This window comes from Zalophus californianus, chromosome 6 (assembly GCF_009762305.2).
Source record: "Zalophus californianus isolate mZalCal1 chromosome 6, mZalCal1.pri.v2, whole genome shotgun sequence".
NCBI lineage: Eukaryota > Metazoa > Chordata > Mammalia > Carnivora > Otariidae > Zalophus > Zalophus californianus.
Genome location: NC_045600.1, coordinates 126,154,213 through 126,175,569, shown reverse-complemented (window position 1 = coordinate 126,175,569; position 21,357 = coordinate 126,154,213). Strand labels below are relative to the sequence as shown.

At 42.5% G+C, this 21,357-nt stretch overlaps 1 protein-coding gene across 1 annotated transcript in view; it reads left to right on the top strand.

Annotated features, from left to right (window-relative positions):
• Positions 1-17,309, top strand: part of TJP1 (tight junction protein 1) — a 255,838-nt gene extending 238,529 nt beyond the window's left edge. Inside the window, 6 exon segments of the mRNA XM_027569943.2 lie at positions 1,405-1,632; positions 6,463-6,638; positions 9,027-9,504; positions 11,119-11,336; positions 13,170-13,313; positions 15,778-17,309. Of these exon segments, the coding sequence (XP_027425744.2) occupies positions 1,405-1,632; positions 6,463-6,638; positions 9,027-9,504; positions 11,119-11,336; positions 13,170-13,313; positions 15,778-15,872 (1,339 nt within the window). The 3' untranslated portion in view covers positions 15,873-17,309.
• Positions 17,310-21,357: the final 4,048 nt, after the last annotated feature.

Sequence of the window (21,357 nt, the reverse complement as noted above, 5' to 3'; positions counted from 1 at the left end):
CAGCCTGTCTTCTGAGGGAGGGGCCTGCCGCGCTGTTACTCAGGCAACCCTGTTTGGGCGGAGTTGCCCTGCCCCCCTGTGGCGGGGCATGGGCTCAGCGGGAATCAGTTTTGGGGGGCTTTTGTTCTCTGGCGGCTTTCCCCATGTCTTTCCGAGAGTCAGAGCAGAAGAGAGAGCAGAAGAGACCGTTTCCAACCCTCTGCCTCAGAGCTGAAAGACCACAGTCTGTTCTTCGGTGAGCTCTCGGGGCCACACCATCTCCGTTTCTGTCTGTGCTGTTATAAACTGCAGCGGCCTGGGTTGTGTGCCCCTCCGCAGCGCTCCCAGTGCTGCCTCCAGGTCGTGGCACGTCTTCTGCCCTTTGTGCTTCTTAAACCGGCAGCTGCTCCCAGTTCATGCGGCCGCTCCCAGTTCATACGTGTAACTCCGCTGCTCTGGGTTGCCCTAAAGTCCTTTCCCTGCCACTACAGGTCTTCCCCAGCGCACGAGGCTGTCGCTCACCGGCAGTGTAGGATCCCCACAGCCAGGCTCCCTCCCGCTGCCGTTTATCCTCCAATATCTGCCCTGCCCTGCCCATGAAATCAGGGCTCCCTGCTTCGTACCTCGAAACCAACCACCTGTGATACTCTGTTTGTAGAGATCCAGATCTTCTTACATCTCAGGCTGGTTTCGTGGGTGCTCAGAGTGGTCTGGTAGATATCCAGCTCAATTCCGGGGACCAGTTGAAATAGGGCCCCCTACTCCTCCGCCATCTTTCCTTCCTCCTCTAAAGTATGTGTTCTGAACACACTTAAGGTAGGCTAGGCTAAGCTATGGTGTTTGGTAAATTAGGTGTATTAAATGCATTTTTGACTTACCGATATTTTCACCTTCCTCTGGATGTATCGGGATGTAATCCCATCATAAATTGGAGATCATCTCTATTAATTTGCTTAACAACTTAATTTCTTCCCCACTGCTTCCTGTGCCTTCTAGAACTTTGGACTATATAGATTCATTTCCTTATATGAGAAACATTTATCGATTCTGGATTAAAGTTCTTAAATTCTCTCAGTTATTACTTGTTGCTAAAATTGGTGTATGTACTTTGGGAAGTTCTCCACTGTCTTAGTTATATGTTTCCTTTTCTCTTTCTAATTAACTGCTTCCAACCTGCCATGAGGCTCTAACCAAATCATTATCAAGCTTATTAGATGCTGTTAAAGGCCTCATGAGCCAGAAGAGGGCTGCTTTCTGAGTATAATGAATGAAGGGATGGGATTTGAAATGCCCATTTTGACTGTTGGACTGCTCGGCTTGATCCTGAGTAATCATAGGGAAAGGTCAAGATAAAATATTTATATATTCTAATTTCTTTGTAAAATTAACATCTAAAAATTTGTTCCATTTGTCATTCATTGTCAGGATCCCAGAACCTCAAAAACCTCAAATGAAGCCACCTGAAGATATTGTTCGGTCTAATCATTACGATCCCGAGGAGGATGAAGAATATTATCGAAAACAACTGTCATACTTTGACCGAAGAAGTTTTGATAACAAGCCTTCTACACACATTCCTGCTGGCCATCTCTCAGAGCCTGCCAAGCCCGTTCATTCTCAGAATCAACCAAACTTTTCTAGTTATTCTTCGAAGTAAGTTATTTCACCAGGACTTACCTTTCAAAAATAAGAGACATAAAGGTTCAGTTGCATAAGGTAGAGTTAATCACATAAAATTTAGTATATTTGGAAGGAATGCAGTTAAGTCCATAATACATGATTTCTGTCAGCTGCAGTCATTCAGCAGTGTGCATGGTTTCTAGCTCTAGGATGTGTGTGTGTGTTTTGTCCTTAAACTCTGATAGCAGATAACACAAAACTTTTGCCTTATGAAAGATATTAAAATCAAAGTGTTTTCAGGTAAGGGAGTAAACTGTGAAGACCCTGAGTTTTAGGTGAATCATAAGTCTCCCCACTGCACAACACACTTAATAAACTGGTTCTTTTCCTTCTTTTCTGTTTTTGCTTTTTAAATATGAACACAGCATGGCAGGGGGCAACATTATTTGAAAGAGGACAACAGAGTTTTGTGGAGGGTTTTTTGGTCTTTTTTTTTCAAGGTGACAAAGAGCTTATCTTTTTTTATTGTTGGAGCTTGAGGGGACTTTAAGGATTTCTGGTCCAGTTTTATGCAAGAGAAAACCGAGGTCCAGTGAGGTGGCATGACAGGGGTAGAGCTTAAGACGTAGCACCCAAGTTTCTTGACTCCTAGTCATCTTTTCCCCGTTCTGTGCTTCTCCTTTTTGTTGACTTGTCTGTTGGGGATCTTGTTGATTTGTCTGTCTTTCTTGGGGTTTTTGTTGGTATACAGACCCACTAAGAGTGGGATATATAAATTCACATTGGCACAGGTGTGTTCATACTTCAGCAAAACAAACCCACAAGAATGAGAAACAGATGTGGATTTATTACAAGGAGTTGGTTTACACCATTGTGGGACCTTGCTGTAAGTTGTAAGTTCACAGGACAGGAAGAGAAGAGGCAGAGTTGTTTGGGAATCTCTGAGTTCAGGGAAGGCCTAAGTTCTCTTTACAAGGGTCCATCCAGATCTCCATTTTGATTATGTGAACTCAACTGATTCTAGGCATTACATCTGTAAATCCCTGTCACAGCAGGAATTTGAGCAAAAGATGGGGCTATAGTTCGGCCTGCCCAAGTTGACACATCAAAAAGCCATCACAAATCATTCTTGTGTCTAAGTTCCAAAGCACCCAGGTATTTAGTGAATTAGATGCTTGGGATTATCTGGACTTAACTATCATTTGTTATTTACTATTGAGTGGAAAATAGAATATTCTTTAAAACCTCTAATATTAAAAACCTAATTTTAATTACCACTCTATTCTTAGACGTCATTTGAGGTGAAGTTTTAAAAACCTTTTTTCCACTGTCATCCATTTACACCTTTGTCTAGAGAAGAAAGCCGTTTGTGAGAACTACAAATGCAAACCAGAGTGCTGCAGTGGGCGTTGTTAAATGCAAACAGTGTCCAGTGTCGTGAACCTCCCCTAACGCAGCACTAGAGAGGTGCCCGGTACATCTGGAGAGAGTGTCCAGACTCAGACAGTGAGCTGTAGTGAGCTCACTTTTACTTGTCATTTAACACATTGATTCTTCTTCTTCTTCTTCTTTTTTTTTTTTTAAGATTTTGAGACAGCACGAGTATGGGGGAGGGGCAGAGGCAGAGGGAGAAGCCGACTCCCCACTGAGCAAGGAGCCCAACAGAGGCAGTGCATCATCCCAAGGACCCTGAGATGATGACCCGAGCTGAAGGCAGACAGTCAACCGACTGAGCCACCCAGGCGCTCCACATTCATTCTTGTTAGCAGCAGGTCCAAGGGTATAGTGTAAAGAGAGAGATTTTATTATTTTATTTTATTTTTTAAATTTTATTTATGTACTTGGTAAATAGATTACAGCCTTAAGAAAATACATTTAGGTCTAAAGAGTAAAAAGTCTTTTCAGAGAATCAACTGACAAAGCGTTTTTGGTTTTGCATTAATTGGGTTTTCTACAAAGATTTAGTGACATGTTTCTGATGTATAATTTTCCGACAGGGTCTAGAACGCTGCCTAGTATTTGGTGGGTGGGGACTCAGCAGCACAGGGCACAGTGTACTAGGTGCATCAGTTGCCCCCCCTTTCCATTAATGCAGCTTTGGGAGGAACGAGTCTTAGCTGGTCCGAGGTTCCTCAACCATATATTGCCTTTGACAGAAATAGATAACATCTGTCTTTGTGAATACGCCTAGGACTCTTGAGTGTTTGGTTTCACTGTTTCCTATTGTGAGTGTTATGGGAGTTGCAGAGTGTGACTTGAGATGGACACTAGTATACATTTCCTTCTTTTGTGGCATAAAGTGAAAACTCTTCATAGTTGTGCTGTATTTCCCCATGTGGGTATCTGGTGGGTAGAGCAATGGGAAGGGGAATGAGGAATAAGATAGGATGACAGAGAGGAGGTGTTTCTGTGTCTCCACCTTCTAGTGCTGTTGTACTCCTGTGCCCAATTAAGACAGCTTTAACAACTGGAAAATAATTTAAAATATATGAACCTCTTTGTCCTGTATTTCAAAACCATTTACTGTTTTTTGGTCACCAGTAGACTGCCTGCAGGCCTTTATTTTCTAAAGTAAAATATAGAAATAACAAAGTTGTCTTCTTCCAGATAACATGTGCTTACGTTCCACTTAAAAGCACGCCTCAGAAATGGTGGGAGTTAGAGAGGGGAGAAGTCTGCTAGCATAGGACACACATCCTGGAAAGCAAGTGCATATCACCTGTCTTACAGTTCTGGAGAGCCCGGTTGGAACTGGGGAGGTTTGGAAATAGTGGCTTAGCTGTTCATCTTCACAGCCTGCGAGGAGTTTCCAGGATTCCACCACAGGGCTGAAAGAGCAGTCTCCCTCTGGGTCTGTGTACCTTTCCCCGCCCAGAGACTCAGTGAACTTCTTCAGGGATTTTGCTGGCACTAGAATCTTTCTCTCTCAAGAGTCCACTTACTGTGAGACTTCCAGGTCTCAAAACAAATGTTAGCAGTTTTCAACCTTTTAAGAACTAAGGAAGATTGATGTTAGGTGATTTCTGTGTGCGTGTATGTGACGTTCAGTGAGAGAAGCTGTGAGATTCAAGCATGGCGGCTTTACAGATAGGCTCCACCCATCCCAGGACTTAGCTCTAGGACCGGTGATGGATAAGGTCTTGCTAGGAAGGAGCACAGGTTCATCAGTCATGTTTCAGAGGCAGTCCTATTTCCACTCGCCCGCTCCTCATTACCCTGCTGGGGACCCACACAGCCAGTGGGTTGGAGTGCTTCTTCCTGTTTTCGCTTAGAGGATTTCTTTTGCCTGGCCCTCTTCTTTTAATAGAGCATTTCATTCTTATTCAGAGCCTGTTGATTATTCCTGGTATCCCTCCTTTATTTAGTTCATCTCTTTACTCACCACTGGCAAGTGAAGCCAGAGGGCAGAGGTGGAAGAGGAAGAAAGCTCAGGCACCTTGCTACTCACTAGCTGCACAGTTAAAATATGTGGAGGGCGGGCAGGCGGGCAGGCAGGACCTAACTACGTTACTGTATTTTAATTGATGGGTGATTTTCCTAGCTTAAATGAAAGTTAGTGATATATTTTTTTATAGATCAAATTCTTTTGAAATGATGTGTATTTTTTTGGTTGCTATTTTAAAATGACATTTGAATTCCATTTGCTGCAAATGTACTTAGTTAGATTGACCATTTCCTTTCGTTTTTCTATTGCGCTTGCTTTGCCGTCACCTAGATTTCTTGGCTCTTACGCTAGCTATGACTACTTGAAAAGGAGCGTCAAGTGGTAAGACTGGCATTAATGTGAGGCTGTTACATAAGGTGTCCCTCACTGCGTCACTGGCATTATGTGCACTTTCAGATTGTAAAGTCTTCAAATGCTTCGTGTAAGAGCCCGAAAGCAACGTAACAGCGTCATTTTAAAGCTTATCACAAGACTAGACTTCGTCGATGAAATTTTCTGTGAAAGTACGTTCCAAATGTCTGTTTTGTTTGTGCACATAAAGCCAGTGCAGCTTTGGCTCTCTGCAAAGGTTTAGATGGCAGTGTTGTAATTATGGGTCTCTTTTAAAGATTTCTTTTGTTTGAATTTGATGTGTTACATATTAACAATTGGCGATCTGAAAAAACAAGCATAGGTGGCACAATTTGACTTAAATGAGCCTTGTAAAATCAAGCAATGTCTGCTACTCCAGCAGTTGTTAAACAAAAAAATGGATCCAGTAAATTAAGGGCAGTTGCCAAGTGAGAGATGTCCAGAGTTTTTAGTGTCGCTGGAACACAACCACACTAATTTCATTTACATATTATGGCTGCTTTGGGGCAGAGTTTGTATAGTTGTGCAAAAGCCTATATGGCCCCAGAAGCCAACAACATTTATTGTCCAGCCCTTTACAATAAAAAAATTTGCCAATCTCTGGTCTATAAAACCATTTTTTGTGGTGCTTTGAGCGTGACAGAAGTCAAGGCTTTTTGTACCTCAGATACCAAATCAGAAATGAATCTAAGAAAGATTTGGGTCAGTAAATATTTTTGAAAATATTTGGAAGTCTTTCTCAAACCTCTCAACCATTACTGGTTTTTTTAAGCAAAACAATTAATATTACAAGTATACCCAAAATTTCATCTGCCTTTTGGTTGCCATCTTCTGGATGTTTTACTAATACTCTTTGAGTATCTGTGCTGTCTTACATTTCTTGTGCTGATAAATGGTCGAATTTGTTTGTATATTTGGGTAGAGTTAACCATTTATACTCCTGAGAATAAATTGTGAAATTTCTAGTTTGTTTTTTTTTAAACTCAGGGATACTTAGAGGAATGAGAACTTGTTTTGTCAGTGTAAATCCATTTTCATATGTTGGCCTTGTCTTCGTTTTTTCACAGGGGAAAGTCTCCTGAAGCTGATGGCATGGATAGATCATTTGGTGAGAAGCGCTATGAGCCGGTCCAGGCCACTCCCCCTCCTCCCCCATTGCCCTCCCAGTATGCCCAGCCTGCTCAGCCCAGTACCAGCTCCTCTCTTGCCCTCCACACGCATGCCAAGGGGGCACATGGTGAAGGTAGGAAGTTTGAAAGTTGTCATTACTGCTGTAATAGAGTAATACTTACAAAACTGAATTCTTGCAGTTTGTAAGCAAAAGGGTTTTTCATTAAAATATATATACTTGAAACCTTTAGCCTGGGAACAACGAAAACTAAGGGTTTTCGTAAGTAAAGTACATCTCCTGTTTTTATGACTATGACCATTGTATCAGATAAGCCTTTTAGCTAAATAGATTTTAATCTCCTTTACTAGCACAGCTCAATCTCTGGAAGTAGTATTTGTTAGCCAGTATGTCTAAATCTAAATATTTGGCAGTTTGTAAAAATCAGTTACGTTCCTTCTCCACACATGGGTATAGGAGAGCTGTAAAGTTCCATGGAACATGTGTCCCTCAGCACCTTGCAGTTAGGTACTGTGGCAAAATCCCAACAAGGGGTCCAGCAGTTCCCACTGATTCATCTTAACAGCTGTACCCCTGTGGTTTTGCCCGCGCTGTCTCCTTCACAGGTCTCTGCGCAATAACTCTTACCCCATGCCCCCTTACCCACGCCGTCTCTCCCTGGGCCACTGGTGTGGCTCTTCTCCCTCATTCCTGCTTGTTCCGTCTTTCCCTTTCCCTTTCCCTCCGCCCTCCGACACGTACAGCTCACTAGTCCATTGTTCAGAGCGCCTTGCTTTGTTCCTGTTGCCCTTCAAACCGTCTGTGTCTGTTTGCTTTCCCTCAGACTCGCCGAAAGGAGGATTGCTGCTTTCACCTCCCAGTGCCCCTTATTTGGCCCTTTCAAAAAAAGGGTTGTCTCTTTTATCCTAAGAATATACCATGATTTATCCATTTTCCTGTTGCCTTTTTGCTTCTACAGATGTTTCTCAGTTATTTTTGTAGGAATCAAATTCTGGGCCAAGTCTTCAACCAGATGAGCTGTAGAGTCGTACTGGTAGATTGACATTTCCCCATTTTAGGATTTTCTTTCCACATTCTCACGTCTGCTGATAAAGTGTTAATTCTTTCCAATTCTTAAACCCCTTTTCTTTCTTTTTCTTGCCTTTTTATGCTGGCAAGGACCTCAAATAAAATGTTGAGTAGAAGTGATGATAGCAGACATCTTTGCTTCCCCATCTTTTAGGGAGAAAGGATTTAATATTTCACCCTTCCATGTTAGCTATTGTTTTTTTTGTGGCTTCTCATAGCTACCCTTTATTATGTTTTGAATGTTCCCTTTTATTCCTTTCTAGTTTGCTGAAAGCATCTGGTCACATGCCTTAAGATGATCATAACCTTTTTCTTATTTGTTCTGTTAATGAAGTAAAATATGTTGCTGTGTTCACAAGGAATTTGGGTTTATTATTATTATTTTTTAATAATGTCCTTGTCTGGTTTTGCTGTCATTGTTGTGCTAATTTCATAAAAGAGTGCCGAGGACATGTTCCTCTTTCTCTTTTTTGTCTGAAAGACTTTGTGTAGCATTGATGTTCTTTTTCTCCTGAATGAGTTGCTAGAGTTCAGTCGATACTACTTTATACTGCCACCAGCCATACCTGGAAATTCCTCTTCCACATCTTTGCCAACACGTGGTGTTACCAAACTGAAGTGTTGCCAATCTAGTGGGTGTGAGATGGTATTTGGGGTTTGTTTTGGGTTTGCATTTTCCTCGTAGTGAGGTTGAGTGTCTTGTATGGTAACTGAGCATTCCGGCCTTCACTTCCGTTGTTGCCTCTGCAGGGCTTTGTCCATCTTCTCTTTGGTAGACTCTTCTTGTGGGTGTATAGGAGTTCTTTAAAGGTTTTAGATCCTAATTCCATATAATGATACAGGTTGTAAATAGCTTCTCTCATTCTTTGGCTTTCCTTTTGACTTTAGATGAGTTTTATAGTGCTGATTTTTTTTAACATAGCTGTATTGTCATTCTTTTTTTTTTTTTTAAGATTTTTTAATTTTATTTATTCATGAGAGACAGAGAGAGAGGCAGAGGAAGAGGGAGAAGCAGGCTCTCCCCACAGAGCAGGGAGCTCGATGCGGGCGGAACTCGATCCCAGGACCCTGGGATCATGACCTGAGCCAAAGGCAGACGCCTAACCGACTGAGCCACCCAGGTGTCCCTGTGTTGTCATTCTGTTTCTTATTTGTTACGGATGTTGGAGAGGGGATACTCAGACACCAGTCTCTGGAGGCCTGGACTCTTAGAAGCATGACCTTGACCCCAAGGCAGCAGAATACTCTAAAGTACCACATGTGTCCATCCGCCTCCTGGTCCCTCAGTGTCACAGACAGCCACCAGGGCTCTAACCCTGACCTTGGCCGTGACTCCAGCACTGGGACAAGTTAAGATGGGAGAGACACCGGAGAGGGGCTGTTAAAGTTTTTTGAGGAAGTTTTAAAAATGTTTATATGTGTTTATTTTTTCAGGTAGTTCGATGTCGCTGGATTTTCAGAATTCTTTAGTGTCCAAACCAGACCCACCTCCATCTCAGAATAAGCCAGCGACTTTCAGACCACCGAACCGAGAAGACACTGTTCAATCTACTTTCTATCCCCAGAAAAGTTTCCCAGATAAAGCTCCAGTTAATGGAGCTGAACAGACTCAGAAAACGGCCACTCCGGCGTATAATCGATTCACACCAAAACCATACACAAGTTCTGCCCGGCCGTTTGAGCGCAAGTTCGAAAGTCCTAAATTCAACCACAATCTGTTGCCAAGTGAAACGGCACAGAAACCTGACTTGTCTTCAAAAGCCCCCGCTTCTCCCCAAACTCTTGCGAAAGCACATGGTGCAGCACAGCCTCCTGAGTTTGACAGCGGGGTTGAAACTTTCTCCCTCCACGCAGATAAACCTAAATATCAGTTGAACAACATCAGCACAGTACCTAAAGCTGTTCCTGTGAGGTAAGAGTTTTGCCTTTTTCTTGGTCTTGTGGTTTGTCTAATGTGAGTGTGGCGTAGTTTCTGTGACTTGGGACTTAAAGTGAACATTTTAACTTCGACTTTAAACCTAACAGTGTTGTCCAAAATGTTGTTGAGATGAATGTCGTTACGTGAAACATCCTACAAGAGGTACAAGATAATGTTAATAAAGTAATAAAGTTAACGACCACATATGGTCCGTAGGCATTGTCATTATCCGCGTTTTACTAAGAACTGCGGTTGAGTGACGTTGTGGTTTGCGCAGAGTCACACAGCTAGGGTGAGGGGGGCCTACATTCAGCAGCCCTTGGTCGTCTGACCCCAGAGCCCATACTCTTAACCAACCATAGCTTTCCATAACCTCTAACCTTGGGCTGCTGAGGTACGCTTGGAGAATTTCTCAAAAACATAAGCATCTGTGTTCTTATCCACTCTTTGTTCAACAGTAATAAAAATGTAACAACCTCAAAATGGTTGTTCTTTTTATAGTTTTAATGAGTAAGATGTCTGAGCAAACGAGAGAAAGCGAGCCTACCTGGATCCATATTCCATATACTCCTTTCCCTCTTGTCCTTACGTGGTGACTGACTAGACCCATTCTGGCCACACGGAAGCTCACCTCAGCCTCAGCCTCCCAAATCCACTTGTATTGTCAAGCCACCACCCGCTGAAACCGAAGCACCAGCAGCAGAACCCGGGGCCAGGAGGACCACCTGCGGTCTGCTTCCCAAGAGCAAGAATGCTCATGGAAATGTGCTGCCTTCCCCTCTTTGTGAACCTTTCCAGTAGTGGGGGATGGGAAGCCTGTCCTTCCTCACACACATCAGCCTTGTCCGTGGTGCTCTGGTCGTGCAGGAATGAAGCTGCAGCCTCCCTTCATACACTTAACTGTGTCATTCCATCTTTCTGCTCACCTTTAGGTTGTGACTCAAAATTTTACTTCAAGAAGTCTTGATAGCCTACATTTTTGAAGCAGTCATTGAAACCACATCCCCTCGGCCTTGGGTATTCTTTGTGTACTAAGTGAATATGTTTTTTTTTTTTTCATGGGTGCTTGAGGTGTACCCACAGCAAAGTATTACCTCATGGCACTGTGGAAGCCTTTGACAGCAAGGACTGATACTCAGGGAGTACTGCTCAAAATCCCAGGGAGGTGGAGAACCTAACTAGTACTTCTCAGGTCTCATGTGCCATCAGCTGTAACATGCACCATTGTCTTAGTATCACTAAGAAGAAGAGAAAGTGCTGCCAGTTAAACCATGACTGCCAATCTTAAAACTCAAATTTCATGGATGTTAAAATGTGTTTCTTAAAACTAATGAACTATAGCAGTTGGGTGAGCAAGGTGATCAGACTTTGTGCATTCTGGTTGCAAAAATTAGTAAGGAAGGGAAATTGATTAGTTAGCTTCAAAAGTGAAAATGATTTCTCCAGGAAGAATATGACTTATTATTCCTGTGAGTAAAATGTGTCACTGAAAACTTACCTTCTTGATATATGGAGAAATAAAATGAAACGAAACCACCTGTTGGAATCATAGTGGCAACTCCTTTGCATTGTGGGGGGTTTACTCATTAGTTGTTTCTGAACTCTCAGCCCTTCAGCTGTGGAAGAAGATGAAGATGAGGATGGTCATACTGTGGTGGCCACGGCCCGAGGCGTGTTTAACAGCAATGGCGGGGTGTTGAGCTCCATAGAAACTGGCGTTAGTATAATTATCCCACAAGGAGCCATTCCTGAGGGAATTGAGCAGGAAATCTATTTCAAGGTCTGCCGAGACAACAGCATCCTTCCGCCTTTAGATAAGGAGAAAGGTAAGCGTGTTTGTTTCCCTGTGTAGTTTTAATAACTAGAGTTGCCCTCTGTGCTCTTGAAAGCTTGTAGTGCTCAGTTGAGAGGATAATCGGGACACCCTTTCTACTTTGCCAGCCCCAGCATGTGCCTCCCATCAGGGAAGGCCCCTCAAATGAGCACTGTGGAGGGGGGTGCTCTGGAGTGGCATCATGGGTGTGCAGGGGGTGGGTGATAGAGGTGAGCACGCTAGACTTCCCACACGGTGGGCTTTACTTTTCAGTGTGAAAGTGACAGTGATGACAGGTGACCAGGCCTTTGGACATTCCTCCACCTGTCTGCTGGGTGGTCTTAGCTGACCTCACCAAATCTGTCTTTGAGCCATTCACCCCTTGCATCTCTGGAGATGGGTCTAGGTAACACCCACTCAGAAAGGCTTTGCTCCGTGCCTGTTACCTGATTGTAGAACAGAGGCGTCTTGGAGCAGGTGCTCATCCCCCATCGCTGGCACTGGTCAGGGCTCAACACAGTAAATAACGTATCCCTATCAGGTATTACCATGTGTGTTTCTGAACTTCTTAAGGAATCTAGGAAAGCTGTTATTTTTCATAATCTTTTTTAAGATTTTATTTATTTGACAGAGAGCACACACAAGTGGGGGGAAGCGACAGGCAGAGGGAGAGGGAGAAGCAGACTCCCCGCGGGGTAGGGAGCCCGATGCGGGGCTTGATCCCAGGACCCCGGGATCATGACCTGAGCCAAAGGCAGATGCTTAACCGACTGAGCCACCCAGGCGCCCTATAAGTAACTTTTATAAAACGTACATTTGGTGAATATATCTTACAAAAACCCCATGATCTAATGCAGTTGCCACCAGCTACCTGTGGCTGGCTACGTTTGTGTGTGTGTTTTTTTGTTTTTGTTTTTACATCCTTGATTAAAAATTTCATTGAAAGCAGAGGATACAGAATAAAACAGTATTTTACCAAAATTTAAAAAGAAGTGATAGACATAAGCAGTTTTGAAATGCAGTCTGGGCTAACATTATCTTTTGTTGTGACAATAAGGAAATTACAGATTATTTTAAAAATCATAAAAATGACTATAACATTACTAAAATGGGGCAAAGTGTCTATGTTAAATGCATATTCTCTACTTTGTCATAAAATTGATTCCCAGATTAATTTTTCTGCAAGAAGTTTTCATGTAATTTTTTTTTCCAGTTTTTCACTTTTTTTTTAAAGATTTTATTTAAATTCAAGTTAGTTAACATATAGTGTGGCATTAGTTTCAGGAGTAGAATTTAGTGACTCATCACTTACATAGAACACCCAGTGCTCATTGCAACCCACGTGCCCCCTTTTAACTAAGCCCATCACCCATCTAGCCTAATTCCCCTCCGTCTCAACCCTCAGTTTGTTCTATAATTAGAATCTCTTACTGTTTGCCTCCCTCTCTGTTTTTATCTTATTTTATTTTTCCTTCCCTTCCCCTGTGTTCATCTGTTTTGTTTCTTAAATTACCTGTGGCTATTTTGAGTTGAAATGTGTACAAGTGTAAAAATACACACTGAATGCAGAGATTTACTGTCTTGATTACATGTTGAAATAATAATGTTTTGGATATACTGGGTTACATAAATACTAAAGTTTATTTCACCTGTTTTTTATTTCAAAGTGTCTACTAGAAAATTCTAAATTACACCTGTGTCCTCTATTTTTCTTGGTCACTGCGGCTGTAGAGAATTAACTGCATTTGGTTTTAAAGCACATCATTAGAAGGGGGCATGAGGAGAACTGTGGTCTAGAAGGAAGGTGCCATCTAACCTCTCACCCCTACCCCCTCCCTGTCTGTAGGTGAGACACTGCTGAGCCCCTTAGTGATGTGTGGGCCCCATGGCCTCAAGTTCCTGAAGCCTGTGGAGCTGCGCTTACCACACTGTGCGTCCATGACTCCTGACGGTTGGTCTTTTGCTCTAAAATCATCCGACTCCTCGTCGGGTATGCTGTCTTCACTCTGTCCTTTGGGGGCTTTGGGTACTGTCATTGATTAATCCCTGGGCTGTTGGAGCTACCCATGCTGTTTGTGAGCACATCTCTGCCTCTGTTCCTGTGGCCTTGTGTAGTCATCACCATGGTTTTAAAATTTCCTTGTGGTGCATGCATAAATGAATGTGGAAAGGTACAGAAGTTTCTGCCTTTTAAACATTGATGATTTGGCCAAAGGTTGACTGTTTCTTGATGGTCAAGAAAATTATTTGTTCTGTCAAAATTATTAAGATGCAGTGGGAGAACTGTTACCACTGCCCTACATATACAGGCATTTTCATCTTCTTATTAAAATGATTTGGTTCCTTTATACAATAATTTCTGTTTTTCGTTACCATTCTTTAATTTCTCAACCTACAAAGTATATACACCAGAGACGCTTGAAAGACAAAAAGTACCTTCCACTGTGATCATACTTGGCCATGGTTTCTCAGTGTAAAACTCTAAATTTAATCTTCTATTATACACACTACTTTTAAATAGCTTTTTGCTCTTAAGATCATAGCTTCAAAGCTTCCATTGCATTTTCACATTTCTCACTTCCTTGGGTGACTACATCAGTTACCAGTTGATGAAACATTGTGTATTTTTGGTATAGATCGCTTTAATTGAACCTCATATAGAAAAATAAGAATTTAAAGTTTTGTTTCTGAATTTTTAGTAAACCAGGTGAGGATTATACACTAATATGAAATAGAACTTTAGGGTATAAAGATTACAGGAACATACTCTATTACTACCCAAGATTAAAAATTATATATAAATATGTATTTCCTGATATCTACAAGTATACCATTTTCTGGAGAAAGCTAATAAATTAATTCTAACACACTAGATAGTGGAGCTATTTCCTCAGGGACTCCACTAGTGGAGACACATTTTTTTAGCGTAGTTTGAATTAATATTAATGAAGCTGCATTTTAAACATGTATTCTGAAAGTCAGGTTGTAGCATGAGCTCTGATTATTTTCTGAACCAAATTAGGATGAGAAGCTTTAAAATAACTGTTGTAGTTACTTGTTTTATAGTGATTTTTTTCCCAGCTACTATATGAAGCATAAATGATTTCTCCATTTGTTATTCCATATTTTATACCACAGAATGTAAAGTTATTTTGTTAGATTGAAACAACTTTTTCCTTTGTTAAATTTGAGTATATTCACCTAGAGCCGAAATGTACTTCTGTATAATCCTGTAAGGCTTTAGAGTGCTTTGTTACTATAAACTTCTGTTGAGAAAGTCAAAGGTAGATTTTGATGACAACTGACCCAATCCTAACAAAAGTTAGTATATTGGAAAGAAACTTTGAGCCTAAAGTTACGATTTTTACTTTACTTCTAAAAAGCTGTCATAGCTCTACTTCGTCGCTTAAACAAGCTGTTACCTGCAGTGCAGCATAAGCCCATATGTATTTGTGAAGTGATTTCGCCTCTGTTTAATCACTCTATTGTAAAACTGCTGAGCCCATCGTAACTCAGAGACCGTTTAGGTGATGTACAGCTCACCGCAGGCAGGGTCTCTCAACCTTAGCACTGTTGACATTATGGCCAGATGAGAATGCTTTGTTGTAGGAGCTGTCCTGTGCGTTGTGGGATGTTTAGCAGCATCCCTGGCCTCTACTCACTAGATAGGAGTTGTGACGGGCAAAAACATCCCAGACATTGTCCCACAGGGGTACAGAAGGAAGGCAAAAGTCAGCAGCTTTGACCATCATTTATCTTGGACGCCATAGAGACAGTCATCCCAGCCTTCTTCACACTTGGTGTCCATTGCCTGGGGCTTCTTAGCTCTAGCCGCAGATCTCAAATCACCCAAGAGCTTTTTAAATTCAGATACCCAAGCCCCGATTCAGTCAGTGAGTTTTCAGAACTACATGAGTGATTTTGTTGTACAGCTAAGATCAGGGCTGAGAAGCTCTCGGTCCAGACTTAAACTGATTTTTTTTTTTTTTTTGTAAAGGGGAAGGAAGGGTCTTTAGGAACCGGATTCTGCAGAACTTTCAGGCATTCATATGTTGGTCTGTAATTGAGTATGAGAAATATGTTCTCCTACTCCGTTCAAATGGATGATCATAACATTTTTGTCCCAACTTTCAAAAGTGCTGTGAATAATTATGTGGACCCGGGCACTGGAACTACCTCAGGCATATATGGTCGCCCCAGCTTCCTATTCATTGTTTGAAAAGGCATGAACTTGAAAACACAATAAAAGAGAATTCTGAAACAGCTTTGAATCCTTAGATTCCAGTGGGTCCTCATTGAAATACAGCACCTAGAGTTTTGATACAAGTGTTATGCTGAAGAGATAGGAGAGAATTGTATCTGAGTATATGTCCTCATGTTAACCCGTGGTTGCAAAGATCACGGCTAGCGGTTTCACCAACTGCAAATGACAGGCACTTCTTTTTCTCTCCTAGGTGATCCTAAAACCTGGCAAAACAAGTGTCTTCCTGGAGATCCAAATTACCTTGTTGGAGCAAACTGTGTTTCTGTCCTGATTGACCACTTTTAATTCTTAAAATATAGGAACTTGATTAAATAATGTGAAGCTGGTTTAAACTTACTAAATCTAAATGGAAGCACTCTATCAAGTATTACACTTTTCTTAGAATTGATACTGCAGTTTTTTAGTATTAAGCATTTTGTTTGAACAGATGAAGATTAGTGAGCATGCCCCTGCACCGTGGTTCAAAAACATGCTGCAGACTGCGTGTTTTGTGATGGAAAAACTAGCGGCATTGGCTGGAGGGTCAGAGATGGTTTGCTTTGTAATGATTTTTGTACTTTTTTATGGTCACTGCTTCACATATTGATTTCCGTTAAAATACCAGCCAGTAAGTGGGGTGCATTTGAGTTCTATTCTTTCCAAAGTACACTGTTTCAAACTTTATTATGGCCCTGGCCTGGCATACACATTTTATTTTATTATGCATGAGGTAATACACATTTAAAAAAATGTACCTGGACCATATAAATCAGTGTAGTGGATTTAACAGAAATGTACAGCAAGGGGAATTTATAGCTTTTTTGGGGGTGGGTGGGTAGGGAGTCAAGTGAAGACAATTCCTTACTGTATATGAAAACACATTTTTTTAGGGAAGGACACCAAAGCATGTGAGACTGGTTCTGTGGCCTCTTTGGATCTATAAATTGACCATATCACCACAGACATACTAACCAGCAGGAATGCCTTACCCTCATGGTTTTAATTCTTAGATCATTCTCTCCATGTATTACTAAGTTTTTATGGCTTTTGTGCGCATCTAGATACTGTATCATGAAAAAGATTGAGTAAATTGTGGATTTGGTGGTTTCAGAAATGTATAATCACCCAGAAGAAAATAATGGTGTGATTTGGGGATTTTTTTTTTCGCCCTCCGAGGGGCAGTGGTGGTTTTCTGTTCTTTTGGCTATGCATTTGAAAATTTTGACGTTTTAAGGATGCTTGTACATAATGCGTGCATACCACTTTTGTTCTTGGTTTGTAAATTAACTTTTATAAACTTTACCTTTTTTATACATAAACAAAACCAAGTTTCTTAAGGCTACCTTTGTATTTCTCTCCTGTACCTCTTGAGCCTTGAACTTTGACCTCTGCAGCAATAAAGCAGCATTTCTATGACACATACAAGGTCATTTTTTTTTAAGAAAAAGAATGCACAGAGTTGTTACATTTTTAAGTGCTGCATTTAAAAGATACAGTTACTCAGAATTCTCTAGTTTGATTAAATTCTTGCAAAGTACCCTGACTGTAATTTGTGATACCATGCTGTGCCCGAAAGTGTATTTTTTTACTAATAGAACAATTTATTATGGCACATCAGCACGATTTCTGTTTAGATAATACACCACTACATTCTGTTAATCATTAGGTGTGACTGGATTTCTTTTACAGTTATTAAAAAATCTCAAATTTCTAAATCTGCAGAATAAAACTTTTTAAAATAAAGTGCTGGTTTGGTCTGTTTGCCCACTATTTGCAGTTCTGTGCAGCTTTATAATTTTGTTTAAAATCCCCCACACTGGCGCTCATCACCTTGTCACCTGCCACCTCCGGCTGGTGGGGCGTCCACGGTGGGATGGCCGAGCAGCGCCGGTCACGGGAAACCTTGAGAGACGGACCGGGCAAGAGGAGGAGGCTGGCTGTAGAATTCTCGGCGGTGTTCCCACAGCGTCTGTAAATACGCATATACTTAGGTGTGCATTTGTGTTCCTTAGGACCAAGTTGTATATAGTTTTGTATCCTGCTTTTTTCCAAAAACAACATGGGCATTTTCTTGTGTTGTTAACATTTGGGTGTAGAAAATGATTTTTAATGGCTTATACGTATTGCATCGTGATTGCCATATTTAACCACCACCATAATGACATTTAGGTTGTTGCTAGAAAGTGAGCATCTATGTAGATTTAGTCTATTTGCTTCATCTATTTTGTCATGGTTACAATGTGTGTACAGTAAAAGTATCCGTCTTAGTGTATAGTTCTCCAGGTTTGGACAGACATACATAGTTTTATAACCATTACTATTAATACATCAGTCTCATCATCCCCCAAAAGTCCGTTGTACCCCTCCCCCATCCCTCCAGCCCTGAGCAGACAGTGATCTCTTTTCTATCCCTGTAGTTTCAAACTTCTTGAGGATCCCCTGTGAGTGGGATCCCGCAGTATGCAGCCTTGAGTGTGCCCCCTTTCACTCAGCAGAAAGCATTCGAGATTCATTTACAAGGTTGCAAGTATTAGTTCTTTCTTACTGCAGAGCAGTGTTCCACCTACCCACCGTGCATGCACGCCTTGGTCTCTTTATCCAGCCCCAGGTGCACTTGGGGCTGGTTTCCAGGTTTGGAGATGATGAATAAAATACCTACAAATGCTACAAACGTTTGCATATAGGTTCTTGTGTTAACATAAATTCTTTCAGTTGATTGAAGCCCCTCAGCGTGGGCCCACTGGCTCATATTGAAGTACACGTTGAGCTTCCTAAGAAGCTGCCACCCGGCCTGCCCGGGTGCCGTCCTGTGCTGCATCCCGCAGCCTTGTCGGAGCAGCCGGCGGCCCCAGGCCCTCACCGGCAGTCGCCGTTCTCATAGTTCTATTTCAGCTGTTCTAACGAGCTGTCTCCTTGTGGGTTTGATTTGCGTCTCCCTGATGACTCAGGAGGTTGAGCATCATTTCATTTATCTGCCATGCATTCGTTGGTGAGGCATCTGTTCAGATCTTTTCTCATTTTTTTTTTTTAAGATTTTATTTATTTGACAGACACACAGCGAGAGAGGGAGCACAAGCAGGAGGAGTGGCAGAGGGAGAAGCAGGCTCCCCGCCGAGCAGGGAGCCCGATGCGGGCCTTGATCCCGGGACCCTGGGACTGTGACCTGAGCCGAAGGCAGACACTTAACGCCTGAGCCACCCAGGCGCCCCTGGATCTTTTCTGGTTTTTGTAAATTGTGTCGTTTCCTTACTGTTTTGAGAGTTCTTCATATGATCTGCATGCAGATTCATTATCAGGTGTGTGATTTGCAAATATATTTTCTCAGTCTGTTTTCCTAATAATAGTGTCTTCTGGAGAGTCTAAGTTACTAATTGACAAAGTCCAGATCATGCTTTTAGTGTCATATCTGAGAAACCTTTGTCTAAATCAAAGCACAAAGATTTTTCTGTTTCAAAAGTGATTCAGTTTTAGGTTTTATATTTATGTCTGTGATCCATTTTGAGTTAATTTTATACATAGTGTAAGATATATGTTGCGTTCCATTTAGTCTGTTCTCTTTATTTTACTGGTAGTCAGCACACAGTGCTACCTTTGCTGTCCAGGTGCACTAGTCTGTTCTGCTTTGAATGTGAATTGTGAAGACAGACCCACATACACAGGGCCTCAACAAGACTCCAGGTGTCTGTATCAGTTAGTGGAGGGAACGTAATCTACAAGTCTGTTGTTTGTACCTCTGTACCTGGCTTTTACTATATGGCGTGAATGCCGGGCAAGGTTTGTAGACCTGGTGCTTTGTAATGTTTATAGAAATAAGGGCATTTTGTTTCCTCAGACCATCTTCCTGGAGTGCTGAGCATGGGACACTGAAATGACTCAAGAGGGTCAAGTTCTGGTGTCAGAAGGCTGTTTCTGCCTTTTGCTGTATGACTAATGTTCTCGTACCAGGACACTTCGAGAATGTCCGTCCACCAGTCGTACTTGAGTCAGTAACCCCCTCTTTTTTTTTTTTTTTAAGATTTTATTTATTTATTTGACAGAGACGCAGCGAGAGAGGGAACACAAGAGGGGGGAAGGCAGAGGGAGAAGCAGGCTCCTGGCCGAGCAGGGAGCCCGATGTGTGGGGCTCAATCCCAGGACCCTGGGACCGTGACCTGAGCCGAAGGCAGACGCTTAATGACTGAGCCACCCAGGCTCCCCAGTACCTCCTCCTTTTGACTTAGCACATTTTCCCTTGGTGCAGCATGCATCAGGCATCACACAGGGGGAGACCCAGGCGAGGGGACATGAATCTGGACGCAGTGGCTCTCCAGCCTAGATGGGGACATAGTGGGCCAGTCGGGGAGGTGGCAGCAGATGCAGACAAAAGGGGGACAAAGTGTCATTTGCCTTGACTGGCAGTTTGAAAATACACTTGCTGGTTAAGAGGTTGGCTCCTGTTGCAGAAGTGACGGCACAGAGATGTCCCAAGTTGGGTCACTGAGGATGACTCTGTTCTCGGCTTCCTTAACCAAGTTTCCCCAGCTAGAGAGCCGGGGAAACCCGCTGTAATGTGCAGACTGACAGCACCATGTGGTCACCTCAATAAGTATGGTCACAGTGAAAGTAGGCTCAGCTAATGGCATTTTTAACTTCTCAGTGTGCTTTCCTTTCAAATCACTTGACAGTGAAGGGACAACTACCCAAGGGTAGAAAATCTAGTGTTTTCAGAATTCACAGAGAAGGTGTAGGTTAAACTTGTTCCAGTCCTGTCTTGTAGGAAACCATGGCTTTACAAACGGCGCACGCTAGAGCTCGTCTCGTCCAGCTCACGGTGAGCACTCAGGTTGGCCGGAAGTTGGCGCAGAAGGTGCTCACTGCAGCACCATGTGACTGGCAGGAGCTCTCTGTCTCCGCTCCCCCTTTGCAGGTCAGGCTGTTTCCAGTGAACTGTGTTTCCAGTTGTCTTAGAAACCACATACCTATGAAGACTAAAAATTGAGTTCTTTTACTTACCACTGAGTGTTTTCCCTACCGGAAGGATGCCAGGCAGGGAGTATGAAGCCGGTTTCACACCTGACAAGTGCAGCGGACAGACTGTAGAATATCGCCCTGCGTTGTGCTGCCCTGCTCTGTGCTCTGCGGGGGAGATCACACACACGGGGGTGCGGAGGCTTTGATGCTGGTGTATTTGTGCTAAGCTTGAGGTCACAATTATTTTTTTTAGGATTTTATTTGAGAGAGCACAAGTGTGTGTGTGGCGGGGGGTACAGGGCAGAGGGAGAGGGAGAAGCAGACTCCCCGCTGAGCAGGGAGCCTGACACAGGGCTTGGGCCCAGGACCCCAAGATGATGATCTGAGCTAAAGGCACAGGCTTAACTGAGCCACCCAGGCACCCCACAATTTTTATTTTGAGAAAATTTTATCCACAGATGTCCCCCTCTTGTTTTTGTTTTTACTAGAACCTGAGATCCAAGGAAAATGTGAAAACAGACATGGAACCAATTTGCTATTGTCTAAATGTTGGGGAGAAAAGCACAGTATTCTCACTTAAAAACTGTTCAGTGCTTGGCAACTGGTTTGTGGCAGAAATAAGCTTCAAATCAGAGGGCAGAGTGTTCCATTAGCCAATCAGAGGGCAGAGGGTTGCATTAGCCAGAACCTCGGTATTAGGGCTTCTTGGAGGGGACTTTCAGGACATGGCATTTCCCAGAGCATCTGTCAGAATGTGTCCCTTCCATGTTGTATGGGGACAACTTGAAGGTGAGGGGGAAACCAAGCGGAAGGCAAAGCTTGAGGCTTAAGGAACCCCAGT